General features: G+C 39.1%; 1 protein-coding gene across 3 annotated transcripts; it reads right to left on the bottom strand.

Moving 5' to 3' along the window:
• Positions 1–106: 106 nt before the first annotated feature.
• anxa6 (annexin A6) lies at positions 107–17,072 on the bottom strand. Of its 3 annotated transcripts, none has more exons than XM_023328492.1 (25): positions 16,653–16,807; positions 15,696–15,743; positions 12,830–12,914; positions 12,628–12,722; positions 12,432–12,545; positions 12,265–12,355; positions 12,078–12,157; positions 11,928–11,984; positions 11,101–11,194; positions 9,632–9,727; positions 9,484–9,542; positions 9,208–9,330; positions 9,054–9,112; positions 8,673–8,751; positions 7,959–8,040; positions 7,487–7,581; positions 7,161–7,274; positions 4,779–4,869; positions 4,634–4,713; positions 4,311–4,364; positions 4,115–4,208; positions 3,911–4,006; positions 3,736–3,794; positions 2,922–3,059; positions 107–596 (listed from the first exon to the last, which is right to left on the bottom strand). In XM_023328492.1, exons 2-25 carry the CDS (start codon positions 15,696–15,698, stop codon positions 537–539), a joined length of 1,998 nt encoding a protein of 665 aa, XP_023184260.1. In that variant the 5' UTR covers positions 15,699–15,743; positions 16,653–16,807; the 3' UTR covers positions 107–536. The 3 variants fall into 3 exon arrangements, with proteins under 3 accessions (XP_023184260.1, XP_023184261.1, XP_023184262.1); XM_023328493.1 differs by having other exon boundaries at positions 2,937–3,059; positions 16,653–16,806; XM_023328494.1 differs by lacking the exons at positions 107–596; positions 2,922–3,059; positions 3,736–3,794; positions 3,911–4,006; positions 4,115–4,208 and adding an exon at positions 4,454–4,544 and having other exon boundaries at positions 4,340–4,364; positions 16,653–17,072.
• Between the last annotated feature and the right edge of the window lie 471 nt (positions 17,073–17,543).

Here is a 17,543-nt window from a genome sequence, read left to right as displayed (position 1 = left end):
TCTGATGTTTCCATGTGAACATTTCTAAACACAGGATTGGCTTGCCAAAATAGAAACTACACATAATGTGAAATACAAACAACAAATAAGGGTGGTTTGTTATTACAAAGTCAAAAACACATTTTTTTTATTTTTTTTTTAGTGGAACTTGTTTAATTGGGGTATATTTAAAATCACAGCTCCAATTAGACGGACAACAATCTAAAGGCACAGCATTAGCACATACTAGTCTTTGTTCTTCATGTGAAGCTTATTTCCGCACCGATGTAAACAACTTAATGTTACATCTGTAAAAAAGACAAACATCACCCTCCCAGGTGGGGTAACTAAGGCATGAAACAAAAAAAATAGAAAGTAAAATAAAACTGGCTTGAAACGCTGAAAGGTCATCGTTTAGTAGGACACTTGGTTTGGCTGAGGTGTGGCAGCAGTTAGGAACAGAGACTGACGTTGACAACATTTGTTTTGGCTGCGTGAACGCGCTTGTCCTGTGGCCACTGGAGCCGGTGAGACAAAGCTGCAGAGGCATGACGGGTTTAATCTTCCCCTCCGCAGAGGATCAGCAGGGTTTTACGGTAGTCTCCCGAGGTATCGCCCTGAAATGAATGGGAAACACAGTCACAGGAGGAGTTTCAATTACAGGAAATTACACCGCATATCTGGTGACATTTGGCCATCATCGAGCTGGAACAGAAAAAAGGGTTTACCTTGGACTTACTCAATAGCAGAACTGCAAAACAAAGACTTTAAAATAGTTGTAATTATAAAACAAAGGAGTCAAATGTGGAATTACCCTTTCCATTCAGCTGACTCTGAGATGATGAATTTGGAACTTCACTGTAGTTATCTTATGATAGTGTAATGTGTAGGTTTAGGCCTTTCTATTGGCACAGATCCTCTTTTAGGGAGTTTGCTCTGTCCTTGACATATATACAAAAAACAACGGTTTATGTGTTTCTTATGTGTGAAGAAATCAGGCTCATGTATTTTTCTCATTTTGTGCAAAATGTGTATTGCAATAAAGGGCTGTTACTGACTTCATTTAAGGTGGGTTTTTTTTTTTTTTTTTTTTTTTTTTACATTTTCAGTGACTTCATGGCCATTAGGATGAAAGTCTTAATCCCCCTTTTAAATGCCCCAAGTGGTCAAATTATAATACCAGCATTAGACAGAACACAGTTTGGATTGGCATGCAATTAGAGCCGCTTGAAGCATTCAGCATGCCAAGATGAGTAATAAAAATCTTCATCAGCATAGACAAAGCATCGGCAAAGCATGGGGAGTGAAATTAAGTAACTTTTGCTTGGGATAATGCTGCAAAATGTCAGTAGAATCAGTGATTTTACTGACTGAGTAAAATCAGTAAAAGTGGTGCTCATGTGCTGTTTATACGGCACTTTTTGACTTCAGTGATCAATATATTGAGATTGTTTTACATGTTCAAGAAAGATGAGGCTGCACAGTTTAGCTAGATATCAAATTACATGTGCTGCAGGATCAGAAAGGTGAGGGTAGATTGTTATTTTGCTATTTTCTAAGAGCTGTAGTTCTTTGTACACCACTGAAATGAAGTCACACAACAGTGTCACCTGGGTATTTATAGCAACTACAGCGAAAATAAAACTTGAAGAAACACCTTTGAATATAGGAACCTTTAACAAGTGTCAGAAAAATAAAGGAAATCATTTTTTATTACCTCAATTTAAAAAAAAAGAAGAGTTGACAGATGTTAGCACTTGACTCTCCCTCCTACATGGTCTAGTTAACTTGATTCTTGAATACTTTTTGATAATCGAGTCAAAACCAGTAACACAAATCAAGCAAAAAACAAAACAAATAAAAACTGTAAAAAAATAAAAAGATATACACAGATGAAACATGCATCTTCATGGTGAATAATATAAATTGCTATTTACATTCTACCTTTCAATGATATTCCTGTACCTGTATGGCTTTCTTCCAAGTACTCCTTCTTTTTCTACCACCAAAGAAACACGAATATTAATATTGCTATGTGGGAAAAAAAAAAACTCTACGCACTTGCAATCCTGCTGACATCTCAGTTTAAAATCCCTGTGTCATTTAATACGATTACTGGATAAAATCCGGTTGTGTCCACTTCACATTACATTATACCAACTTGAGATGAAGGCTCTCTTCTGGTCTCAGAAGAGAGCCTGATAAATAAGGAGAGCCATTGATAAATAACTGATAAATAACTTTTTATCAATGTGTAGTTTTTAAAGTCAAAGGTTATTTGGAGTGTGTAAATATCTCAAAGCTATTTCTTTAAGTCATTTCTCCATCCATTTAAACCATGACCACTTTTTGACAAAGTGTGCAAATTGGCATTTCCTCTGCAAATAAAAGCCCCAAAATGTCTAAAGCAATGAACGTGGGTACAAGCAACTCTTGTAACAAGATAAAAACTGAAATTGAAATGAAAATTATAGTGGTCTCTCATATTTTATATTTCTGTTGCAGTGCTTGGTAATATTTCTGTCAAAGCAAATCCAGGGCATTCTGCTCGCTAGTCTTTATCGGTGTCAGGGTGATTTCATCTGTAAGTTATTATAGAACGGCTTTAAGGAACTTCCTATCTCTGCAGCCACCAGCCAATCACACAGCAGATACGAAGAGGAAGTTGGGTTAGGGAAATTCCTAAACAGCTGTGCGGTAGCCACATGCCTGCAGTCCACCGCAGGAAGCTATAGATTATCGTACCCCACCACCTCACCACAGCAGCAGCGTTTGAAGGACGCTGCTGCTGTGAAGGATCTGCAGATGCATGCTCACACAGAGCAACAAAAAGGCAACAAAGAAAAAAAAACAAACAGCAGAATAACATGACAGACACACAAGCAGGATGAGAACACAATTGACTTGGCAAGCATGTTAGTGTGTCTAAGACTTAGACTTACGATCATAGTCTCTACCTGGATGAATTCATGGAGGGAGACGTCGTGTGTTTCTTTGAACTCTTTGCGAATGTTGAAAAGGTCAACCTCACTACGGGACACCATGATGCGGATCAGGGCTCTGTCGTCCGTACCAAGTCCCTGAAGAAGAAGGTCGTGCTTATTAGTCATACTTTGCTTATTCTAATTTGCAGAACACTTAAGTACACATTATTTGGGAAAATCCGAAAGAACTGTAGACTTTAGCCCCTTGTTTATTGTTTTACAGTGCCAACACAATAGATTATTACATATTAATAATAAAAGCACAAACGTCGTGCATAGTTTTCTTCGAAATGGGTAAAAAAGAAAATGGGTCAAACTTAAAATTTTTAAAACAGCTTTTGTTCATGTTCATAAATGTGTTAGGAACATTGAGCACTTCCTGTCAAAAATGTAAAAAAAAAAAAAGTCAAATTTATGTCATCACTACAGAAAGTGAAGAATGAAAAATCTAAGCAATGTAGGGATTATTATTTACAAACTCAAAGTTGTTACGTCTGAGTTTGTAAAACTCAAACTCAAACTCATTTGAGTTTGTTGAACAGGTTCAACATATTTTGGATTTTAGTTTTCCAAAATATTGATTTTAGGAAAACTAAAATCAATATTTATCTTTGGAACTGCTTTAAGTCTGAGTTGCATGGTCCAGTTGGGTTTCCAATAACCTATCCTACCACACCCATTTGCGAATTATTTCCCATGCTGAAAAATATAATTTAATGAAAAAAACAGTGACACACTGACAGCTTAGCGATTCTGTATGTGTGACCACTACCTTCATGGCTTTATACAAGCGGTCTGCAAAGTAAGATGGCTGGTTCTTCACACTGCGAACTGAACATACAACAGAGAATGAAGAACGTCTAGGGAGGAGTCACAGAACAGATGATGTCAGCAAAGTCCACTTTAAAAAGCAAAATATGAAACTTAAGAATCAATGCAGCCATTACCTATTGCATAAAAGGCGTTTTTGACATCGCCAGACATTTCCTTCTTGATAATCTGCTCAATGTCCTTGTTGGTGCATTTGACAAACTCCTGGAACACTGTGATGAGTACAAAGAGTGAAACCACTGAGCGCTGGGACAGAGCTGCCCGACTTAGACCTAGATTTGCAATTAGGCCATTGCTATTGATTCAGATTTGATCTTTACCTCTCCGGAGGTGTGGGAAGCTCCTGGTGCACAGGATGCTCATGAACTTCATCTCCATGTCATCAGACTCTGCATTGCATGCATCTGCAAGTTCCTGATTTGTTACAAAAACAGAGCCGGAGAGAAAAGGCATTGAATCGATTTGTCTGCTTTCTAGATAGTAAACAAAATAAGATTAAGTCATAAACTGCTTGACCTGAGCGTCTGCACAGGCTCTTTCCACATCTGCAGGCCCTTCTTCTCTTGCACCCTGACCATAGCAAATAAGGTCAGATGTAAATTTTGATATGCCCACCTTTGATCTACTGAATGTCAGCAGTTAACCACAAACGTTGTTACCCTCAGTATAAAAAAAAGCATGTCACGACATTCTGAAGGCAATAAATGAGGTGAATAAGTAGATCTTTGTGTCTGTGAGAGTCAGGCGGAGCTGAGAAGACAAACCAGACTTTCAGCCAGTGAGTGGGCGTGGAAATTACATGCAGACTGAGTTCTCATGATGATGATGATGATGGTTACCTGCACGAGAGAAACAAGGATGCGACAGAAGTGGCCTGATGTGTCTGAATGAATGGCGTCCTCCAAAGACTTCTTGTAGCCTGTGAAGTACAGTTTTTCAGATCCAGAAAGTGATATTAGATCTTAATTTCAATTCCAGACTCACCTTCTCTGTAGGCAGCATTCATGGCTTGTATTTCCTCGTTTTTTCTGGTAACTAGGATCTCAATCAGAGCATGCTCATCTGTCCCAGCTCCCTGTTAAAATTACACACAAAAAAGCAAAATTGTCACTAAGATCTTGCATCAAGAAGGAAAGCACATGGGATCTGGTCCTTAGACACTGACATTCATCTTTTAGCTAAGTTATACTCCTGTTTGTAGCCAATCACAGATAGTTCGTCCTAATTATTATACATGGAAACAAATTATTTTATAGCTATATTTATTCATTGTGTACATATTTATTTATCCTAGTAGTAGTACATTTTCAGTTTAAGGGTTTATTATTTTCCAAAGTTCTTATATTATGGAATATTTCCATTGATCCTGATGCTCCTTTTGGAAATTATGGAAAATATAGAGATTATGGTCACAACCTGAAAAACTCTGGCTGACAAACCTTTTAGTAGTGTGTGATACTTATCGGCTTTCCACAGCTATAATTGTTTGCGCTCAAACAGTTATACCTGACATTTCGTGCCAGAAAACTTTTGAGTTTGCAATGATCAAAACTACAAAAATGCAAAAGATATAGGAGAGGAATCAACACCACCGTGCTAAAGAGCAACCTTCATGCTTTTAGGCTGATGAATCAGAGCGCTTATTGCTTTTTTAAATGCAAAACGACACACAGATTGAGCCCCAGTTAGTTTTCCTAGACTTTAAAAAACAATAAGTCTTGTAGTGTTTGTGTCGTGTTCCTACATTGATTGTAAAGAACACATAATTCTTGCCACTTGCAATGCAACATGTCCGATATGGCGACTGTGTAGCTTTTCAAAAGCAAACCTTGCAGGGTATATTTTACAAAATGATAAAGACGAAAGCAAGAAACGCTCTTCTAAAAAGAACTATATCTGGTGGTGTCAAACAAACTATGAATATGTGATACTTATGTGACTGGGAATGATGGGGAAAATTTTGAGATGCCACAAAATCACAACTTCAGCTGTCCAGTCATCTGTGGAATCTCAGAAATTATCAAGAAGAAGAGGAAACATGGCCACAACCATTGAACTGTTGAAACCGAAACATAACAGAAAAGTAGCATGAACCTTGTGTTTTTTGGTTTAGCTAATTAGCTAGGAGCAGCATTTGAAATATTTTGCAGGAATAAGGTCCATGTAACAAAGTTTACTTGTTCCAGTTGATATTAATTGACAGGCTTCTAGCAGCAGTAACATCTCTAACATGTTTCTATACAAGCTAATATTTGCCTGAATGCTAGTTGACAAAGATTGGTAAAACATGGACTGTACGTCTCCCAATAAACACTTTTAAAAATGTCACACACAGAGGCCAGGAGGCATGGTGTGGTTAACGGTATCAGAGTATACCAATGTTTTCAACAGTATGGTTTAAAAAATACCCATCATAGTTTTTCTGCAATTTAATTTTTTTATTATTATTATTTTACTGCAATATTGCTTGCTCACTCACAAGAAAGAGAAATCTGTCTGTAGTTGGACCAGTTGAAAGCTGCAAGCTGACTGCAAGCATACCTAATTAAAAACACACATGGTGAAGATAGCATTGTTTTAATTCTAATTATGTGCAGGAGTTGCAATGATTTTTGCGTTCTGTTATAAATAAAAGCAAATTATTTGTTTAAAATGTTTGTGTAAATACCACAATACAGTGACATTGTGGTGTTTTCACTCAAGGTTGATAGGCTTTAAGAGTCTTTTATTGGCCCATGCCTGGTTGGCAAACAGTATTTTCCACTTTTCTTTTATTGTTTCAGAGCCACGGAGGAATCTACTCTGCTGCTTGTAGCACCAGGAAATGAACGCACCACCAGTTTAGTCATGAATTAGAAAAAATAAATTGCATTTCCTGCGAAAATGCAGTGTAAATGCTATACACTGAATATTTTTAGAGACAGTTGCAGAGGCATTTGAATTCAATGGCAGAAGACTTACAGAAATGTAAGAAATAGGAAGAAGCCGCAGTAGTTGCTGGAGGGCTGACAGTGTAAATATTTTTACAAGCCATTTAATTTCCCTTTTAAGGCTAATTTGAAGTGATTAAAAAAACTGCATAGATAAAACCAAGTGCCAGCAGGAGAGTCTCCCATGATTTGATTCAAATCGTGTGTCAACATTTATCTTTCTACTGCACACAATCCAGCCCAGCATATTTTAAAAAAATAACATTTATATATATATAAATGGGTAAATGGATCTATGGAGAGATGTAGTTTATCCATGAGCATTTTGTCTGTACAAGAGATTGTAACAAATATGCTAAGTTCACCTGAGGTCACCCAAAGTCCTACATGCAAATATATGAGATTATTAAATGCTTTGGGTCCACTCATACAGTACCTCCATTGCCTTTTTCATCATTTTGGCATCAAACTCTGCTGGGGTCAGCATGAGCCCAATAATCAGCCGCTCTAAGTTCTTTGACAGCTCAGACTTCAGGTCCTTCATCAAGTCCTAGAAGAGAATCGAATACAATGAGGTCTCTCAAGCAATTCCCACCACAAGGAATATTTTATGACTAATAAGCTTTAGACCCCAAGAGTTATATATAATATATATATTAAAGACACATATAAAGATATATATGTCTTTAATATATATCTACTGTGTCCTTTCTATAATCCTATTATTTTTGGTTTATTTTTTTAAACATTTGTTTCTCTCACCCTTCCCAGTAGGGATTTGAAGGCCTGTCTGATTTCCTGCCTCTGGACGTTGCTTCTTTGTGCAACGATGTCAATGATCGCATCCTCATCTGTTCCTGTTTTTAGGTAAGAGGAAAAAAACATTTACTTTACACAAAATACAAAGAAACCTTCAAAACTCACATTATTGTGCATGTGGAAATTTACCTAAGCACATTAAGGACATCTTTGGAGATTATTTTGAACCCAAAAAAAACTTAATATATAACTTATTGCTGTGTGTTTATAATTTTGACCCTGTGTGAAATAGAAAAATTTTAATTCCAACTTGTGCTCCCATTTATTTATTTTTTAAATGCTAATGTTTTGTTGTATCGATATTTGGCTCTGGAAAAGAATGATTCAAGTGGGCCTAAAAGCAATATGGCATTTCTCTACTGGTGAGTGTACGTAAGATTCGGACCAGAAATGCACGTGTATTAAAGGTGCATACCAAAACCCTTCATAGCTTTCCTCAAAGCTTGTGCATCGGCTGCAGAGTCGAAATCATCCGCAGGGCGGACTGTGGGCCTCAGCTGAGCAAGTGGAAATGACAAAATTAGAAGAACGATAATCAATAGAGAGAAGAAGATAATCAAACTAGGACAGCTGCTGATGCATAGTTGTGATTGGTGTTTGCATGCTTAGAACAAAATTTTAAAAAAAGAGGTCAGCAGAACATGCAAAAGGGAAAATTTTCACATTATAGTTTGCTGTGCAGAGATTATTTAACTGATTGTGGTGACGTCTGAGCCACATGATGACCAACCCCTGACATTTGAGGGGGCAAGTGACCTTATGAAGTCAAAATTCACAGCAACACCAACAATGAAAATGTTGGTGGGCTTGAGGAGTAGCTGGGAGTTACAAAGCGTTAGTGAGATAGCCTTTTATTTACAACAATGCTGAGACCTTTCTGACGTTCGTCCTCTATGCTACATTGAGCTGCACACGGAGGGTCTGGAGAGCAGATTACAAACAAGAACTAGCTGTGTGTTGGGGGTGGGAACAGCATTCTCATCATATCCAAAGTTAAACAAAGCCATCCCTGTGCTCACATGGCTACGGCACGAGCTCAGCTAGAAGCAGATTATTGAGGAGCCAGCAGGTATTTGAGATTCCAGGTTAACATGCAACGACACATCTAAAGAGCAGATAGGATCCAAACCTGCACTTTGGTCATGGCACTTAATTCCCACATCTTGTAGGCTATCTGAGCAGCTTCGGGGAAGAACTCTCCAGCTAAGCTGTAACAATTAGTTTGACACAACATTGTACACTCAGCAAAGTCAAAACCTCCTGCTTCGCTGCACTTTTTGGAAGATTCAGATGTTGTCAAATAAAGTCACTCCTACACAGAACGCATTAACTTCACTAACAGGATTTTTACTTGTGCCTGCAGCGTTAATATGAGGACATGTTGCACCCATTTTGTATAGCTGCTTCAGTTTTATGCACTCTGGAAAAAAGAAAAATCAGTGACTGAGAGTTTGTACTCTAGCACCCTCTACTGGTTATTTCTGCTGTCTGCAGCGAGGCCAAAACTTACTCATCATCCCCTCCACACAGGTTAAGCAGAGTCCTCTTGTAATCGCCTGATGTATCGTCCTGATTCACACGCATAAGAGACAAACTAACATTTCAGATGAATTACATTCTACAACAATGCATCTGAAATGTTTCACTTCTTGTAATTTCCAGACCTTTATCATGTTATAAAGCGACTTCTCGTATCTGAGACGGAAACACTCCCGGATGTCCAGCATGTCAATTTCAGAGCGAGAAATCATGATGCGGATGAGAGTATTATCAGCTGTGCCGAGGCCCTAAAAGAGGAAGAAATAAAATATTTGTGGGAGAAGGTCATGTTTAAAATAAAATCTTAAACATTTTTCAAATTTAAATTAATTTAAATTCGAAAAATTGTAGAAACTGTAGCTATGTCTGCAAAGGCAAACAAAATGGCTATGTGTTCATACCTTCATTGATTTGTAGAGACGTTTGGCAAAGAACATGGGAACGCTCCTTATGCACTGGACTGTGAGAAAACACAAAAATCAGGGGCTGGGTTATATAAACAACGCCGTAGCTTCATTTTTTAAAGTAACTCTGAAGTGTGTTTCTTACCAACAGCCAGCATGAGCCTTTCAAAGTCTCCAGACAGCTCGTTCTTAATGCTATCCTCGATGGACATCTCTGCAATCTTCTCATATTCATCAAAAACTGAACAAAGAAAAACAAGACAACATATTTTAATGTGAGGTAATAGATCACTTTAAACTCAATATTGAGTTTGTTTGGGGTGGGAGGGTGGGAGGGTTGCCTCTGATGGGATTTTAGTGATTTCTTTGAAACATTCTGAGGAATGATGATGCTATTCAACACAGTTTCAGTTTGAATTCCTCAGGATTTTCTCTCATTCTTGGTTATAACTGTGCATATTTTCTCAAATATATACATATATGATCCAGTAAAAATCCAATAAATGTTGTGATATATAACAAATTATTATAAGGTAATACCTGAAGGTTGTATTGCTATATTTTTATTCTAAACGCTTGTGAACTTTCACCAAATGAAGCTATTTGGGTTACATGTACAAGGTTAGGAGTTGTTTTCCTACAGCTGCATGAGAACCAGACTGTCTCTCCCCTTATTTTGGATCCTTTGTCCTTGGTATAAAATTCATGTGTTGTCTCTCCCTGGGAGAGCTTTTCACTCAGAACTGCTTCATTATTGATTGTCTTACAAGCTCTTTGTATTGTGCACAATATATGAATAAACCTGATTGAGTAATTTCGCCTGACAGAGCTTGGCAATTAATTTTTTTCCACAACAATGTCCATTAGCCAGTAGCATGATTCTGGCCAGACATCTGACTTTCCTTTTTGGAATAGGATGATTTTAAATAAATTGGTTAAACTGGCATGGACCAAAATGTTAAGCATGATCCTTCATTTTTCATTTGGGTTGAGACCAGCTGTAATGTTAAGAAACAGAAAACCAGTTTTGATGTAAGTTTGGGACCACCGTCTTCATGGATTTCTTTAGCATCATGGTACGGGGGGGTTCTCATCTCATTAAAAGTTTGACTCAGCTACGTCAAACTTTTAACCAGCTAGCTGTTGAGTTTAAGTGAAGTTTTAAAAAGCAGGAAGTCCTTGATTTATATTCAATCCAATACAAACAGAATTTCCCCACAGCATGATGCTACCACAACCTTGTTTGACACTTGGCAAAATCATTTCAACTCATCTAAATAATTTTGTCACTTTGGCCACAGAGTTCAATCTGTGTCGTCAGACCATAAAACAAAGGAATATGACGTTAGCATATGAGCAGAACTTCCACTCATTTACAGAGATCTTGCTAATAATGCAGAATTAGCAGTTATCTGCTTACATGCCGCTTTCTTAAAAGTTAAATATTTCTCTCTCATCTGTCCCATACATGCCTTCGTTCAGGTTTTTAGAAACATCCAGCAGGACCTGTGAAAAAATTACCTGAGGTTTTTACTGCTACAGAGACCTGAGGTCACACTGGGAATGTACTGGATGTCTCACCACCATGCTAATCTTCACATGAACTGGACTCACCCATGCGAAGGTGGGTCACACTGCGGTTTCCTAGGATCATGATGAATGTTGCTTCGTCTGTCCCCCACTTCTCCTCTCCAGCAGCGTACAGGTCCTACACAGAGGTGAGATAACATGATAACGTCAGAAAGAAGTGACCCGAAAAACAAGAACAGTAAAGTCCATTATCCCTGAGATCCATAAAGAAATAATTACAATATTTCAGAATAGCATACTATAGTGTAGCATCTTGAAACTTAAAAAAAAACAAAAAACATTTCTTTGACAATGTATCTTTGTATTGCTCATAATTCAGCTGGTGTGCTCCACAAACTGTTTTAGGAAGGCAGAGGTTGCTATTAGAGACACAGCCTCATAGTACTGACTCCAAAAAACCCCAAACTTTTATAAATTAGCATCAGAATAATAGAAAGCCTGAGCTTGAGCTGTATATTATTTACTCTAGCATCCCTTGAGATCTAAAACTAATGCAAACATGATAAGATTCTAGCGCTCAAATTCACTTTATGTTTGAGAAAGACGATGCTGTGCTCAACATGAAACACTTAAGAAGCCAAAACCCAAGGAATCCAAAAAGTTAGATTTTTGGAATCCAACCTTGGTTTGTAAAAGAGATTCCAACAAAATCTAAACTACATCCAGCAAACTATATGTATTTATATAGTAGTTGTAATTTACAATTTCCAAAACTACTACTTCAACAATATTTTATGTAGCTGTGGATTTTTGCGCAAATGTTTCCTTTTTGCTAAATTAAAAGTACCGCATTTGAATTAACTGAAAGCCTGAATAACCTAAACCTGCATCGTCTGCATAATTATTCTCACTTGTGCGTCCTGCTGCACCAGGTCTGCATCCACCACTCTTGATTCATCTCTGGTCCCCTGAAAACATGACATCCAATTAACTCACTGCTGATCATCTGAACTGTAATGACATTAACGCATTGTCTGCGTCGGTTTCTTCTCTCGACAAACCTGAAGCAGAACAACCAGCATCTTCTTAAAGTGACCCGATGTGTCAGCAATAACATCCTCCTCTATGTCCCTGCCATAGGCTGGAGACGTACAAAATGAAACACTGAGATAACATGATAACGTCATGCAACGCCAAATGAAAAAAAAAAAAAAATCTCTTAAAATCCAAATGTCCTTCACGTCTTACCGTCCTTGTAGGCCGCAACCATATCTTGTATCTGTTTGTTATTTCTGGACGCCAGGACTTCTATCAGGCATCTTTCGTTTGTTCCGGCTCCCTGAAGCAGAGCGCGAGGGTGAACGTGGAGCAAGAGCTCCTTTAAATAATTACCAGAAGGAGAGTAAATGACATACTTTGACTGCATCATGGATTTCTTTAGCATCATGGTACGGAGGGGTTCTCATCAGACTCACGATGAGACGCTCAAATTTTCCAGTGAGCTCATATTTCAGATCTTCAATCAGATCCTGAGGAGATAAAAGGATGTTGCAGGTGGAGAAAAGCATTTGGGACTGGAACATAAAAGTCCCGTATGAATGTTTTCTGCACCTGCCCAAAGCTGCATTTGTACGCTGCGATGACTTCTTGCCTCTGTGCGTTACTCCGAGAGGTGATCAGGTCCAAGATTGTTTCTTTGTCACTACCTGAAGAGCACAAAGCAGCTTTTTTTTAATTTACTCACTGAGCGAGGAGAGAGTACAGATAACATATAGCTTCCTGATCATGAGTTACAGAGAAATGAGGAACTCACCAATGCCTTTCATGGCATTGTACAGAATCTCAGCATCAATGCTGGGATCAAAGTCCGGAGCATCAGATATTGTACCTCTGAACACCTGAAAAATAAAACAAAACTGAAATATTTTTATTGAAGCAAGAGAAAAAGAGTCACATTAAGGATGTTGAACGTCTCCGATGCATCATGTTATGACTCAGTCACTGTGTGATCGCCCTGTTTCTGTATACTTTGTTAGTTTTTAATTATTTTTGAGTTGAACAGTTTATAGCTGACATGAATCAATGCAGCTTATGGCAGAAGCTGAGCTAAATCTCAGTGAGTGCTGCAAGACGTATGACAAACATCACCATTGAGAATTGGTTCTTCTTCCTTCTTCCACTGAAAAGAGCCATTCCCACAGCATGATCCCACCACCAATATGTTTCATTATGGGGACGGTGTGTTCAGGGTAGCGGATATTTCTAGTTTTTACACCACATGTAGCCCTTTGGATGTTGGCCAAAAAGTTGAATGTTGGTCTCATCTGGTTGCGACATCTTCCACACGACTTGTAGCAAACTGCAAACGGGACTTCTTCCACGCTTCCATCGAGGCCAGATTTGTGGAGTGCATTGCAAATAGTTGTCATGCCGACATATTCATCCACCTGAGCTGTGGATTTGTGGAGCCTCTCAGGAGTTACCATGATCTCCTTGATGGTCTTGGTTTTTTATACTCCATCTCTCTCCCATTAAATACTGAAGCTCTCCGCAACCCAGTAAGGGTTAAATTGGTATAATCACGGACGAACTGAGCAATGCTCTGTTAGGTCCCAAAATGAAATATTGTTTGATAATTTGCTTTAAGCCGTCTCTGACCTGCCTGATGTGTTCCTGCTTGTTTACTACTGCTATCTAACAAACCCCTGAAGCATTCACAGATCAGCTGCATTTACATTTAGATTAAAATCCCAAATTCAATTTACTGAAGTTGTGGTTAAACTTCACAAACTATGGAAAAGATCAAGGAAAATGAAAACTTTTCAAGGCTCTATAGACATACAGTCATGTCAAGAAAGTACGCCCCTTTACATCTTTTAGAGTCTTAAATAACACAAAAAATATCATGTGTGAATCTTAGATGGAATTATAAACTCAGAGTGACTAGACACCAGTACAAAACTACAACATTTAACCACTTAGACCTCAGCTTGAGGAGAAATAAATTCTGTGTTTAGGCGGAGCCACTCACTCATGTGCAGAGCGATGCTAAAGTATGTGTCTACATGTGGCAGGTGTCGGGTTGCCCACAGACCACCTGTCTTTACAAGGTTCTGAAATACAATACAGCAATAGACACACCTACTGTACTCCTAACTCTGTTCCCTCTTGACCCTGAGCCCTTCACTTTGTCCACAGACGGCTGTGACCAAACAAGCTCTCTGGCTGTGAGAAAATAGGTTGATTTACTCTGAGTTCTTACTGCAGCTGCAGTTGAGGAGATTACTGCAGCATTACGACATGCAGCGAGAATGTACTCCCCTCTGCCGCCTGCACATGCTCAAATGCTCTGCGTCTGCGACCATCACTCTGCGCGACAGCTGAACAGCTTCAACCACATAGCAACAAGGTCCCAAATATCTGGCCTTAGCAACAAACTTTTATCTAAACAATTATATTAATGAGAGCGAATGTGGATTGATTGTTGTCTTCTCACTCCTTTCTTGCAAGATGCATCTTGTTTTGTTTTTTTATGAAATGACCAAAATTCTGCAGATTTTGAAAGTTTACGCGTCATCAGGAAAGTCAGAGCACCAACTCTGGAATCATTTAGTCTGCTGTCTCTGAGATACGGGACAGGTAGCTGTGACACCCTACACTGCTGGCTTTATGATGTGTAGGGATCACATGGTGCCAGGTGACAGCGGCCGTCCTCGCTTCATTCAGTGGTACACAAAAACCGAGCATGTCAAATAGACACAAGATCTCCTCTACAGTTTCATGTGGAATTGATAACAATAATATCAGTCACAAAACTTGAAGTGTTTCATTGGTATTTTTATGAGATAGATCAACGTAAAACAGGAGACAGCTGTGATCCGGAAAGAAAATTATCCATTGTTTTAAAAAATATTCTCAATTAAAAAACTTGTAACATTTGTATCCAGCCTCCTTTACTTGGATAGAAGCAGCCAACTCTGAAGGAGTTGCAGAGATCCACAGATGCGGTGAGAGAATCTGTCAACAGTAGAGCTTTTAATCATGCACTCCAATTCGGCCCTAATGACAATGAAATGTCTTGTTTGACGTTTGCAAGAAGGATAAAACAATGCTCCAGTCAGATGAGACCAAAACTTCCTGGCTTACTTGACAGACATTGTATGTAAGGGGAAAACTAGCACTCAACATCACCCTGAACACATCATCCTCGTAGTGAAATATTGTAGTGGCAGCGTCATGCTGTGGGGACGAGTTTCATCACGGGAGCAGCAAAGCAGGTCAGAGCTAAGGAGAAAATTACTAGAGGACTATACTACTAGAGGAAAGTCTGTCAGAGGCAGCAAATGACTTGACACTGTTGCAGAGATTCCAAACAACTCTGAAGATACAACCGAAAGCAGCAATTGAACAATTAAATCAATGTATGTTCAATTATTAAAATGGCCCAGTCAACGTCTACACTTAAAGCCAATTGAAGTAATTTTTGAAATTGTTGTTCACAGACTCCCTCAATCCAGTGCGACTAAGTTGTAGTGATTTTGACCTTTACAAAAATCAGTGTCTCGATGTGCAAATCTGGCAGAGACGTACAAATGCACGTCACAATTGTCATTGAACGCCACATAAATTCCTTTCCTTCAGCCGAACAAGGTGTGATGAGAACTGTTTTGTCTACTCACCATGTCTGTATTTGGTCTCCTGTGTCACTGCTGCTCAAAAATCTGTTTCTGGAGAGCGAGGAAAAGAGAGGGAGAGATAGAGAGAGATGCTGAATTAAAAGCAGCAATACACACCATCAGTGTCATTTTGAATTGGACAGTAGCCCTGGAATGTGCAAGTCATTATGATGCAAAGACATGATGTTTCAGGCCTGTTTTGCACTTCCTGTAATTTTCCAGAACAGTCCAGGATCAAAAGATTAACAGGTAAAGAAGTGTCTGCAGCTGAACTGATTCACTGCATGGGAGCTACATGAAATAAACCTGCAGGGAAAATAACTTGTCACACTCTGCACTCTGCCATGTATCAACCTTGAAAGGATCCGTTCGAATTTGTCATGGAGACTAAGTTAATGTTCTTAATGCAAATGACAGAAACTAATGAGTTTGTATGTAACCGAAATACAATACAAAGAGTATGCCTGACATGAACTAAAATTGTTTGTAAATAAAAGGAATGAAACACACTCTCCGGATTTTAAATGCTCAGTATTTGAGCAGGACAGCTGTGACGCTTTCCCAAAAATAGCAGGAGGCGTTTAACTTAATATCACAATCAGTGTCTGAAGGGGGTTTGGGGTTCTATAAATAAAGGGCCACACCCTTCTCTGTACCTCACACAGCAGAAACAAAAATCAGCCGTCTGGTTTGGTGAAATAATTTCAACTTTTCCATTTCACTTATTTAATTTTTTTTATATCTGATTCTCTAGAAGTGCCTTCATCTTTGCAGCAAGTCTCCCTCTGTTTCACTCTCACTCTCTCTCTCACGTACACACGCACGCATATATGCACAAATTAAGCATCAGCAAACTTCTCCTGTGAATACTGCAGCAGCAAACCTCGCGTTGAACCAAGCTGGCAGAGATCTGACACTATAATACAATATAAAGGCTCCAAGTAGGACACAGGGGCTTACCTTGGCTGTGCAGGAGTAATCGGTGCTGGGTTACGGTGGTCCTGCTGCCTCCTATAGCAAAAAGCCGCTGTGTCTCCCGCCCCTCCTCTGCGCTCAGGCCTGTCAGATTCGGGCATGTCCCGTTACGTGTCCTCTGACGCAGCGACTGCGGCGCACTCTGGCGCTGCAAGTAAACTGTGCAGTTGTGCATAATAGAGCGCATGAAGTAGAGCAACTTTGTTCCTCAATGAGATTACTTAACAAAAACCAAACAGAAACCAAACTGATTAGTTGTGCACATTTTTTTTTTTTGTGATTTTACGCACGCATGCAGATGAATGGAAAGTGAGCCGTCCACCGTTTCTTTTATGACCTAAAGAGGCCGGACAAGTGCTTTAAAAAACCCGCAAGATTGACACGTTTCCACGGCGACTTTGATGGTTCGAAGCTTGCGTGGGAGCTTTGCAGTTTGGTTATCACACGGTGCAGCTGTAAGAGCTGGCCTGCTCTATTTCTGTCGCGTCAGGAGTCCATTCCAGTAAGCGGGGGAGAGACGCCAGCAGAGCTGAAGGGGGGGTTGGGCAAAAGAGAACCACAGACAATGTCAGGACACTCTAGTGTCCAAAGTGTAACTAGATTTGGTTCTTCCACAGAGGCTGTAAACACACAAAACCATTTTATATACGGTGTTAATAATATTTTTGTGATTTATTTGAATCCCTCTTGTGTGTGTCCTGAGTATGAACTTACTTCATGCAGACTTTTACTTTACTCAGAAGAAACGATGTGAAACAAGATGTGACTCATGGCACACTTTCATAGCACGCTGCTCAAAATGGCATCAGTGTGAATCAGTTGGTTTTATTCTGCTGCTGCTGCTGCTAAAAGTAACTTTCATCTTTATCTAATCAC

Source organism: Xiphophorus maculatus, chromosome 23 (assembly GCF_002775205.1).
Source record: "Xiphophorus maculatus strain JP 163 A chromosome 23, X_maculatus-5.0-male, whole genome shotgun sequence".
In the NCBI taxonomy this organism is placed as follows: domain Eukaryota; kingdom Metazoa; phylum Chordata; class Actinopteri; order Cyprinodontiformes; family Poeciliidae; genus Xiphophorus; species Xiphophorus maculatus.
The sequence above is the reverse complement of the archived record's forward strand: the minus strand, read 5'-3'. Positions and strand labels throughout refer to the sequence as shown.